The sequence below is a fragment of the Lotus japonicus genome, chromosome 4, assembly GCF_012489685.1.
Source record: "Lotus japonicus ecotype B-129 chromosome 4, LjGifu_v1.2".
NCBI classification, from domain to species: Eukaryota; Viridiplantae; Streptophyta; class Magnoliopsida; order Fabales; family Fabaceae; genus Lotus; species Lotus japonicus.
This window is the reverse complement of record NC_080044.1, coordinates 52506046-52518103: the sequence shown is the minus strand read 5'-3', so window position 1 is coordinate 52518103 and position 12058 is coordinate 52506046. Positions and strand designations below refer to the sequence as shown.

Genomic DNA, 12058 nt, shown 5'->3' with positions numbered 1-12058 from the left:
GAAATGCATGCTAGCGTGGACCAAGACGTGTTAGCAACTTGTGAGCAGGGTGAAGGCCAAGGAGTTGTCATTTAGAAATTGAATAATATGATGGGGGTGGTGACTTTGGTTTGCGCAGGAGTGACCTTGAAACATGATGGTTAAAGGTCAATGAAGGTGTGCCTTAAAATTGTGACCTTTCTCCTCTTCCAGTATCTGAAAGGGGGGAAAACTTCTCTTCTTCGTAAACCCCCCTTTTGACTGAAGTCATCTTAAATTAATCAACATAACACTCGATAAAAAAAAGCACATAATTTAACAAATTTTTCAATCGACCACCTTTCGTTTATTGTTACTTCTAATAAATTTTCATCTAATTAATGATTCTGTAAATCCCTCCCTGAAATATACTCAAGATTTTCAGATTATTTATTGAGTACTGTCTCTAGCATATGAAAGCCGAATCATTTGAATGTTGTCCAGAACGTTCATACCTGAGATAGTAAATGTGCGCAAAGCCATAACTAGTACTTCTGTGATTCAGCACAATCCAGTTCTTCCTTAGATTCAGCTTGTAGCCACTTATTATGTTGGTCTCATTGTGCAGCATTAAATAGACTCAGCAAATTAACAGTCACAGATGGTTTGGATAAACTTATTAATAAGTATTTATAGGGAAAAAAATAAATTGGAACATTTTATAATAACTATGGAACTTCTGAACAATTAATACATGTTAACATGGTCAGAAGCTATCTTATCTAACATTTTTATGAACAATACAAGGACTTCTTTGTAATGTTGAAACCATAACTCAATTGAGAAGCTCACATAAACTAGAAATTGGATTCGAAAATCATATACCTCTCACAGAGCAATTATGATGATGATGATGATGATAAAAATATTGACAATCGCATAGCCTCAAGATATTTATTGCCGGTGTAAAATAAACAGATATTTAGAAGCCAGATAACTAAGAATAATCGAAAGAACTATCACTACAAGATAAACAAGCACACAGCAGCAGCAACAACAACTACCAAGGCTTGTATTAAGGTATATTGACAAGCTGTGCCTATGATACTGCGAGCCAAGAGAGTATGAAAACTCTCCAACATGGTAGCTGGAAACTTTTCTTACATTTTCTACACTTCCTCCTGACCAAGGCTGCTACTTTTCAAGATGTTATACTTGCAGAGGGGGCAAGTAGCATTCATACACAGCCATTTGTCCACGCAGGCACAGTGAAAATGGTGACCGCAAGGAAGTTGTCGTAATTCAACCCCATCGTCATAAGCAGATAGGCAAATGCAACATTCCTACAGTTGGCAACCAAAAAAAAAATCAGATAAGCAGAACAGAGATGCAACCAGTTTTTTCAATTATTAACATATCATAATTATCTCTCTTGTTTGAAGCATCATGTCAAATCCCTCCCCATGTAAAATGAAATAGCAAAAGTCCAGAAAGGCCCAGAAAGAAATATGGATGGAAGGCCAAGAACAAATGCAATTAAAATATATACATATTACATTCTCTCCACTGGAGAATGAGTTCAAAACATGCCTCTGACTCAGTTACAGGTGATAGTGAATCCAGTGTCTAAAGCATACACGGATTTCTCTTTTCAATGTATTGAAATGATATTTAGCAACAGAGAGAGCAAAAAGACCACTGAGATGAGGGCAGAACATAATTGGAGAACATACCGCATCCTCAGCAGAAAGCATATGTTCAGTTGGCGAATCAGAATGGCATTCAGTCATTATTCCACCAACAGGTCCTTCTGTGTCACCAGCAAGTTTCTCATTACTTTTTCTTTGGAATTTGAATTTTGACAACTGCTCAATGTCTTCCTGCGATGCCCCTTCCTGATTTTTTAGACCCCCCCAAAAAGGAGAGAAAGGCAAGGATCAGGACAATTATTATATTACAAAACATATCTCAATTAAACACTCTCAAGCTATCAGTCATCATCATCATGTCCACTCAAACACCCAATAACTAGCTATACATTCACAATGTACCAAGTCGTAGGAAAGCTAATCATATGACAACATTTACTACTTTTCACAGATCCTAGAAGGTAAAAAACGTAAACCTGAATGAAGCATACAAATATCATAATAAAGAAAGTTATCTCCGAAGAAAACAAAAGAGGACAGGTCACAACCTTCGTCATAAGAAGTATAATATGTTATAGTTCACCTCATCATCAACCTTTATAAAACCTAAGGGATATTAGCTCAAAAACAGTTTCCGTCTCCAAGGTGTTCCCAACAGATCAACCTAAGAAGCTTACCATTTACTCCACAGCAGGGCATGCCACCATCCATATCATCCATGCAAACGTATAAAAATTAGTTAAAGATTAACAAAAAGACAAATTTTGCATCACAAGCTTCAGAGTTCATCAGAATTTTTGTCAGACTTTACATAAATTCTATCGTTTTCATATAATACTCAGTAAATGCTGCTAAGTAGAGTCAATTTTTAAGAAACAAATACTAACTTGAGGCACAAGATACATATATCCACACTAACTCAAACAAGAACCAGTAATGATCGTGACTTGCCTGGTCTGCAACTGCATATAGAAGTGCAATGATACACGGAAGACAACAGCAAACAGCAATACCAATGATGCATGCCAGGGCAATGCAGAAAACAACGAAGAAGACATCAAAACCCAGGAAGACTATACATAACCTGCAAAGCAAGTATATTTTGTCAAAATTAATAGACTAAATTAAAGTAGATTCCAAAAAATGAAAATAAAATTATATAAATATAATAATAGATATATAAACAAATTGCGCCCGTCCTTCCGTCTAGGGGTGGTGTGAGAGAGAGAGCAGGAGAGGGAGAGGAGAACAAACCAGTAAAGTTGAGGAGAATCTTGGGCCAAAGTTTGACCATCAGCTGAAACCCAATAGAATCCAATGACCCACCAAATAAAAGAGAACATTGTGTTGGCTGATTCCAAATGTTTTGCCATACTGCTTGGAAAGACAAACATACGCATAACATAAGGATAAATAGGCTGAAAGCTGATTTACAGTTGGTCACTACACCGGTTGTGGTTTAAAAATCAAAAGCTTTGAGAATCTACAGGTACATATACTTACACAATTCCACCTGTGCTTTGAGAAATTGAGTAAAAATAGCGAAGTACAGGATAAATTAGGTCTTTATCACATGACACAGACACCCTTTATCATCTTTTTCCCCAATTAAAGCTATAACATCATTTTAAACACGCAAACCATTTTGAGACAGTTTAGAATTTAGATATCTTCAGACTTAAAAGGATTTGATATATTGAACCGTCAAAAAAATTTCCTTCACTGTTAAGAAACCTGAAATTTCCATGTAGCTCTTACAAATATGGATTGATGGTTTGCTAGGATATTCAATTCACTAGCTACCTTTTGCTTAATAGGACTAGAAGCACAAGGGTGTGATGGGCAGCCACCAACATCACATGCACATCCCAAAAATATGTTCAGTTAGACGGAATATATCATGAAACTTCAATAAGCTCAATGCAGCCTTATCACATTGTGGAAATATATGAAATGAAACCATGTAGGTTCCTTAAAAGTTAAAACCAATAATAGAAATCTACACTATCCCTAACCCTAATAATACGGCTCAAACCGCTCAAAGCAACCTCAATTTCACATCGAAAACAATTTTCTTCACACAACGTCTTACACTACTACCTCTACACCACCACTCTTGTAAGGTGAAACAGGGAGTATACAAGTGATCTAGGAATCAGTAGTGTGAAAAAATGAGTATTCTTTCCTATCAGCCATCAAATTACTCTTAAGGTTTTAAATCACTGTTATGACAGCAATGTCATGACTTCAGTAATCACCACAATCTCAATTGTGAATTGTGACTGCATCTTATCCACAATTTTCTGTAATATCAACTACCTTGATATTACAGCAACTGGAATTCCATGCTTATTCTAGTTCAGTGCTAACATAATTAATATGAGTAAAAGTGGAAAACTCAAAGCACAAGCAAATTTTTCATTGGCATCCCAAAATTTTGTAATTTCAAAGACCATGCTATAGAGATTCACCTTGTACCAGGGTCCTCAAACTGCCCCAAATTCGCATAATTCCCAGAACCATCCAATGAACCGGAGCTCAAATCTCCACTCCCCCCAACGGCTTCACCGTCGGGCTGTTCCCGCCGCCGCCTCCGCTTCCGAAACTCAACACAAACGCAGACAACATGGACCACACACTGCAAAGCGTACCCCAAAATCCACAACCTGAGAGGCGTACTCGGCGTCTCACTCCGGCTCAAAACCAACACCGTAGCGGCCGCAACAACAAAAACAAAGTTCCAGAGAATATCAAGAACCACAACAGGCTTCGAATACGCCCAATCGCTCTGCCGTTCTTCCAACTGCTCCGCCGCAGTCTCCCTCACCACCATCGACGGCTCGCGCATCATCCTCCTCCCACTCGCCTGCCTCAGGAACCGCGCCGCCTGTCGGAGACTCGGACGGCGGTTGAGTCTCCGGCCGGAGTTCGACTCGTCGGAGGACGTCCTCCCGATCAACGGCGTTGGATCGGCGGCGGCGTCCTCCGGGGACCTCGTGGTCGCCATGATTATTGTGAGCAGGTTCAGGATATCTGAATCTAGTTGTTTGAAATCGACGGTGATTCGTTTGCAGGTCGGAAAAAATCGAACAAGGAATTGGAATATGGAATATGGAAGTGTCGGAAAAGGGAAATTAAGATTGGAGAATTGGAGAGTGATTTGCTTCCTTTTTGGTTGTCTTCGTACGGTGTCGTTCTGGTGATTATGTTTTTCTTCTTGACTACACTTTTGATTGCTTAGTCTCTTCCTTTTTTGGTTGTCTCCATTTTTATGTTGTGTGATTTGGGTTCTCATATCTTTTACTACTTTTGTGAATTTATTCCTCAATTTTTTTTAATATCATAATTAATCTTCATAGATACTTTATTAAAGAGAAAATCATTTTTTGATTTGATTAAGAGAAAATATTAATATTAGTTTTTATTTTCTTTTTCTAAATTTTTTATTACTATTTTTAATTTTTAAATTAGTCTTCTTTAAGTTCTTAGTAGTTAATACTTAATATTAATAAAATGGTATATTGAAATATATAAAAGGGAAATTAATATTCTACAACGTTTTTATATAAAAAATATTCACTACATATATTATTTCACAATGAAATCTAAAACAAAACATTAATTAGTGAATTGTAATTAATTACTTCCTTCATCCCTAATTATAAGAGTAATGATACAAATTTAAAGTAATGATAATCTTCCATAAGAGTAATAATGATACAAATTTAAAGTTTGAAATTGAAAGAAAGTAATTCTTATAATTTTTCAAATGAATTTATATCCGTCAAATAAAAAATAAAAGTAAGAGAAAAAAAAATTTAATGAACAAGTATATGGTGTCTTTTTATTTCCCGCTTAAAACTAAAGGAAATGATGTCCATTACGTTGCCCATTTTTGTTTTTGTGTTTTTGTTGGTACATGTGGCAACATGAGTTGTATTTTCGTGAAGCTTCAGGCCTTCAAGAGTGAGACATGTCGGCAAGCTATTTAATAAATAATACTCCCTCCGGTTCACAATATAAGCAAAAAAACCAAATATTTCACATAACAAGAAATAACATAGAAACATCTGTTCTCAATTAACAAAGCTGAAACATAATTTTGTTTCCAAAATCACCGTTATCTACACAACCTTTAATCATTGATGACACCTTACAATGTTCATACGAGTGTGATTTATCGTATTTGGAAACGAGCAAAAGAAACGGGTGATCCTTGTCATAAGAAAACACGTAACTGTGGAAGGAAAAGAGTTCTAGCTAACATTATACAAAAATACGTGAAGTTTCATTATTAAAGCGGACAACACTTCGATTTTTCGCTAATGCTTTGCGTACTAATAAGACAGCACTGATAAGGTTGAAAAAGACCGGAGTTATACGACGTCATTCTAGTGCACTTCATCCGCTTTTAAAATATTGTTTGTCAATGCTTGATGATAACAGCATACCTCATAATTCAAGGTTTAAATCCTTCTATAATGTTGTCTTCATTGATGAGAAGTGGTTTTATATTACAAAAAACATCAATTATTATTTGCTTGTGGGTGAAGATGATGGTCACAAAACATGTAAAAATAAAAATTTTGTACCCAAAGTTATGTTCTTAGCTGCGGTGACTCGACCACGACTTGATAATGAAAGAAATGTGTCATTCTCAGGGAAGATTGGTCTATATCCATTCGTGTATGAACAGCTGGCCAATAGGAGTAGTGTCAATAGAGGGGCTGGGACAATGGAAAAGAAACCCATAATTTCTTTGACTAGAGAGGTAAACAAGATGTACTTAATTGACAAGGTTTTACCTGGCATTAAGAATTCATGGCCAATTGAAGATGTAGGGGACACAATTTTCATACAGCAGGATAATGCAAGATCTCATATCAACCAAAATGATGAAGATTTTCGCAAAGCAACAAGTGAAGGTGAATTTGACATTCAACTTATTTGCCAACCATCAAACTCTCTTGACTTAAATATATTGGACTTGGGTTTCTTCAATGTCATTCAGACTCTACAACAAAAGCATGTGATGAAGTCAATTGATGATATTATTAGCATGGTTGAAAAAGCATTCTATGAATTTTCTTCTATACAATCGGATAAAATTTTCTTAACACTTCAATCATGCATGATAGAAATAATGAAGGTCAAGGGAAGTAACAAGTACAAAGTTCCTCATATGAAGAAAGATTCACTATCTAACCAAGTCGGAATACAAAATCAATAAGACTGTGATCCTTTACTGATTGAATTAAGTCACCCAATATATAGAAAATGTAAATGCTTCTTGAGCATAATGTTGGGGTCCTGTCTGTCTTACGTTTCATTGGTTTTCCTTTACATTATTGCTCATTTGTTTGTTGTTAGTTTCATTCCTAGTTTATTTTCCTTGTCACTTACTGTTTCTGTCTTTTTCTAGTTGTATGACTTTACTGGGTATTTAAATCCCAGCTTTATCATCGTTGCAGAGGTTATCATCGTCAAGTCAATGTTCAATCAATACACCTCTCACCTTTTTTTCCTAAAATAAATTGAGTCAACAAAATTGAAAACCCAACAATGAGAGGTCACAGTGATGTTAGAAGACTTGTTAATTGTTAGAATGATAGTTTACTTGTGCTGTAGCTAGAACGTGCCACTAGTATTGGCAGTAGTTAGTTAGAAGATGTCAACAATTTTAGTGGCAGGTTTAGTTTTGCCAAAACCTTTGCCTTGTGTCTTTTGATTGTTGTATAAATATGGTATAGATGAATGAATGAAGGTAGAGAATACACTTTGACAGAAATAATTTTTCGTTGAGTTTCCATATTCTCTCACAGGTGAACCTTAAAATGTGGAGATGAGAGAAAGACTAATTCAAATAACCGTGGAAACAAAAATGCATGAAGCAAAACACAAAACAAAACAACCTTACCTTCAGCAACCTTTTAACTTGGATCAAAAACCATTATAGAAGTAGCACAAACAAAAAGTTAACCAACACCATTACAAAAGAAGGAGACCGGAAAAATAAGCGCTACTTAGTAGTGATCTAAATATATCTTCAGCAAACTTTTAACTGGATCATCATCTTCCTCTGGATGTCTGTTAAGGTCAATAAGCTTCTCACTCTTAGAAACACTTGAAGTTGAACAACCACAATCTTTAGAATGCCCTAGTTGCTTAGAACCACTAGAAGATGATTGAACTATAACTTTCCCAGTTTTTCTAATGAAAGGCTTTCTGCAGTTATCCTCCATCTCACTATCATCCTAGTCTTCAACAATTTCAAGATTGTAACTTTTTCAAATCTTCATCAGCAGCAGCATGCAACTTGTTCAAATCAAAGTGACGTTTCACTTTTTCTTTATCCTTTGGTTGAAGCAATTCCATTTATTCAAGTTGATGAAGAGTATTCTAGTATAGATGTACTTATAATAAGAGTTGTAATTAAAGTACGTGAAAAAGTAGAGGGATCAAATGTTTCTTATACATGGGAAAGTGAAAAGATTAAATGTTTCTTGTACATAGAAAAGTGGAGTACTTTCTAAATAATTTTTTTTTTGGAAATTAATATTTAACACACTCTAAAAACAAAGCTTTTTTCTTATATAATGGACCACCAAAACACCAATTTGTTTGCAATTGTGGACCAATGGGAGTAATAATTTTAATTCAACTAATTACTCCCTCCGGTCCTATTTATAAGCAACAAAAAAAATTCACATAGTTTAAGAAATGTAGTTAAACTAGATAAAATGCATTAAATTTGTCTTAAATCAAAATAAACTTCCAAAATTACCCTTTGTTATTAGTGTTGAAAAGTGGGAAAGAGAGAGAATAATTAATGAGACACATTTTACAAGTTAGAATTAATAAGGGCATCATTGGAAAAAATTAATTAATATAGCTCAAACTTTCATTTGGTTCTTATAAAAATGACCAAGATTTTTCTTCTCTTTCATGCTTGTAAATAGGACCGGAGGGAGTATGTGGTAGCCTTTTTGGCAAAGTGGGGGCAGTTTGTGAGCAAAACTTGACAAGCATTTGGGACTTGCATTTAGTTCAACTGTTTTGGTGGATAAAAGGGTACTGGACAAATTTTTTGTATAGCATGGATCGTTGCAAGTTTTGAGTGCATTAACATTTTGAGACACATACCTATTCGTAAGAACATATGTTGGGTTCCGCCTCCGTTTTTTTTTCGAAATTCAATGTAGAGGCGTCTAAGGGAAACCTGGGAATAAGTTATTTGGTGATGTTTTGAGAAACTATAGTGGTAAGGTTATAAGTTATTTTGCAAAGGCATCAAGCTATTTACGGGGATACGAGGCGGAAGTTCAATCCACTCTACATGTTTTGTTGTTTTGCCATAAATTCAATTTTCAAATGCTATAATAGAGAGCGATTATTCTTTGGTTGGGGTGGACGTTGAATGGTGATGAACAACATTTGAAGCTTCTGCAAGAGTTTAACCACATTAATTATTTAATGTTTCTAGTTAATTGTATTGGGGTGATTCATATATTGAGACAAGGAAATGTTTTTGCAGATTATTTAGCTAATCAAGCTTGTGGTAGGGATTGTTGGAATAATAACACCAAGAAAATTATTTTGATTTCTTTTCCGTTAGACTATCCTAGTTAAACACATTAATTGAGATTTAAAGGTTTCTTTCGGTTTCCTTTGTATTGATTTTGTAATATGCACAATTTTATAACAAACTTTATTATGTTTTAATTTGATAAGAGTGGAGTTAGACTATTTAAAAGGGAAGCACGACTTGTGTCTTGGGTAGAAGAAAATGGATGAGAACAAGTGATGATAGAAAATAGAATAGATTTTTCCTCTCTTTGAGAATTCTGAGCATTGTTGTAGATACTCCAACATGTGTAGGTTCTGAGTGCACAGTACCTTGCATGTGGCTGTGTTAACCTTGGGGAGCAAACCCCCGACAATAGATTGCACCGGAGGTCTGCCGGAATTTTTGCTTTCAAGGCAGTGGTTCGTCCACGGCGCAGCTATCTTCCTAATATTTCCAACAATTTGAAAGAAAAAATTTATTTTTACTCTTGTTGGTATTGATGGTGATGCTCAACAAAATTAGGAAGCGGAGAAGCAAATGACTTGAAAGATAAGTATCTCTCTGTTTCTTTCCTAAAATGATTCAAATGTTAAGAATGAGAAGATGGAAAATGTGTTTTAATTATGTTCATTTTCTTTCCTTTTTGTGTGACTGCTTCGACCGATGGAATCCATGGAAGAGCAATTTGTGATCTTGTGGAGATTCTTCTCGTACACATGAAGACCTTGTCTTTTAAGGCATGCGTGTAAGTGTCGCTACCATGATGAGAAAATGGCCTTGGGTAAAGGCATGCATGTGAAACTATGCTTCGATGTAAGTGTTTCTCTTCGCTTTCTGTTTTACAATTGCAAGGGCTCGAACTATATATAGTCTATATGGCAATAAGGCTGAGTATTACAAATAGTGTATTTGAAGACATTATCAATTTCATGACTCCTTGAGATTGCAACATGAAATTATGATATTGGAGGTGATCCTTAATCAGGCTCGATCACCCTATAATGCCCAAAATGTATATGTACATATTCTTAAAGTTATGCCCAAAATGTATATGTACATATTCTTAAAGTTAGGCGAATCTGATTTAGTTAACAACACAGTGACAAAATTGATTTTGTATACGTGTTTAATTTATGGACATAACACTTTCAATCTTTAACTTGTAAAGCATGGAAGGAATAGTGTATGATAGATCTAAATAGATCAAAATGAGATTGCTTCATATGTGCTCTATCATAATGATATCATGTTTTTATTAACATGTATAACATGAGTTCCAACCTTTATTGGTGGATGAAGTCAAAAATTGTTTTAGTGAGAAGCAAGTAGAACATTATGTTGATACGTTGTTGAAAGTAGAATAATTATGTAAAGATGATGATCTTTCATAATATTCATGTCCTTTGGTATTTTCAAACTCCTTTATGAATATTTACAAAAGCTATATATATTATAAAGCCTTGAAATTTGTCTTCCTTGGCTTAACAAAAAGTTGACAATGTCCAAATACGGGTATTTGATTATATGTCGTTAAGTTTGATAAGTTGATATAATCTTGTGTTAGTCATTAATATAGCTTGATTTGACTATAACACAACAAAATGACATAGCGGAAAGAAAATAGGTTAAGGGAAAATTGATGAACGCTATGTTACTCAATTCTTATATGTTTGTTGTATTCTTAACACAGTTTCTGATGAAATTGTGAAAACTGTTTAAGGATTGTAGAAATGATTTTTCTTATGCTTGAAAATCATTAAATTGTGGGGGTATTTGACTAAAGTAGGAATACCAAATGTTAAGAGAAAGAGTATTGGTGCTAAGGCATATTGCTTCATTGGTTATGCTCATGATGTTATGTTCTTGCCTATGAATTCTTAATCTTGAATGATAATATGATAATTGAATTGAGATGTCTTGAGTCTTATGAAGGATTTAATTTGTGCTTGTGCTTGTGCTTTTGATTCACAAGAAGCAAGCGAAGTTGACAATGACGAGACTTGAAATAGAGAGAAAAGACATATACATGTCATATATGTTGCTAAGAAGTTGATTAAGAATTGTTTGTTTTTTCTTAAGTATGTAAGAAGAGAAAATAGTTTTGTTGATCTTCTTGCTAAAGGATTTACCAAGAAAGTTGTCTTGGATACGTCGAGGGGGATGTGGCTTAAGCCTTGGGAAAGAAGAAAGTATGGTGGATACCCATTTTGTTGGTCAAACTAAGCCATATGATTATTCTTATGCATTACATTCTCATCCCTATGACGCGAGGTAATGTTGTTTTTGAAAGAGATGCATAGTCATTTGTGGTGGTACTATTGAGACGCACTTGATGTATCTAGGATAAAGTGCTTTTGAGACGCACTTGACTTACTTTCAAATAAGATTATAAAATGAAGTTTATTCACAATTGACATGTGTGAAAGTGCTTTATGAGGCGCACTTAAATGCTTATGAGATGCATTTATTCACAGTAGACATGTATGAAAGTGCTTTGTGAGACGCACTTAAATGCTTATGAGACGCATTTAAAATTTATGTGAATAAATATGTGAGTGAGATGGTAAAAGCCTCCATCTATGAAAGACTTGGGCAATCTTTCTAAAACGCTCACATGTATCCCAAGGTTCGGAAAATGACTTTAATATTCTATCGCAGAGTCTCTACATTTTAAAGTTATGGTGTGTGTAGTGGTGGTTCCAACCAAGTCAAACTAGTTCAAGATTCGTTCACTCTTTTGACAAAAGTTGTTGCCTCACTTCACTACGTGTTAATTCAATCCTTCAGACATTAACACTTAAGCACAAATATTAACTTTCTTTGCTCAGAAAAATTATCTCTTTCTTGGTTGTCATTAGTGGGGGATTGTTGGAATAATAACACC

General features: G+C 34.9%; 2 protein-coding genes across 2 annotated transcripts; one reads left to right on the top strand and one right to left on the bottom strand.

Annotated features, from left to right (window-relative positions):
• Positions 1–875: 875 nt before the first annotated feature.
• Positions 876–4860, bottom strand: LOC130712000 (E3 ubiquitin-protein ligase At1g12760-like). Its single transcript, XM_057561818.1, has 5 exons — positions 4079–4860; positions 2862–2981; positions 2555–2691; positions 1692–1849; positions 876–1301 (listed from the first exon to the last, which is right to left on the bottom strand). Exons 1-5 carry the CDS (start codon positions 4612–4614, stop codon positions 1128–1130), a joined length of 1125 nt encoding a protein of 374 aa, XP_057417801.1. The 5' UTR covers positions 4615–4860; the 3' UTR covers positions 876–1127.
• A 1176-nt stretch (positions 4861–6036) lies between these two features.
• Positions 6037–6837, top strand: LOC130712930 (uncharacterized). The gene has a single exon (XM_057562740.1). It carries the CDS (start codon positions 6037–6039, stop codon positions 6835–6837), a length of 801 nt encoding a protein of 266 aa, XP_057418723.1.
• Positions 6838–12058: the final 5221 nt, after the last annotated feature.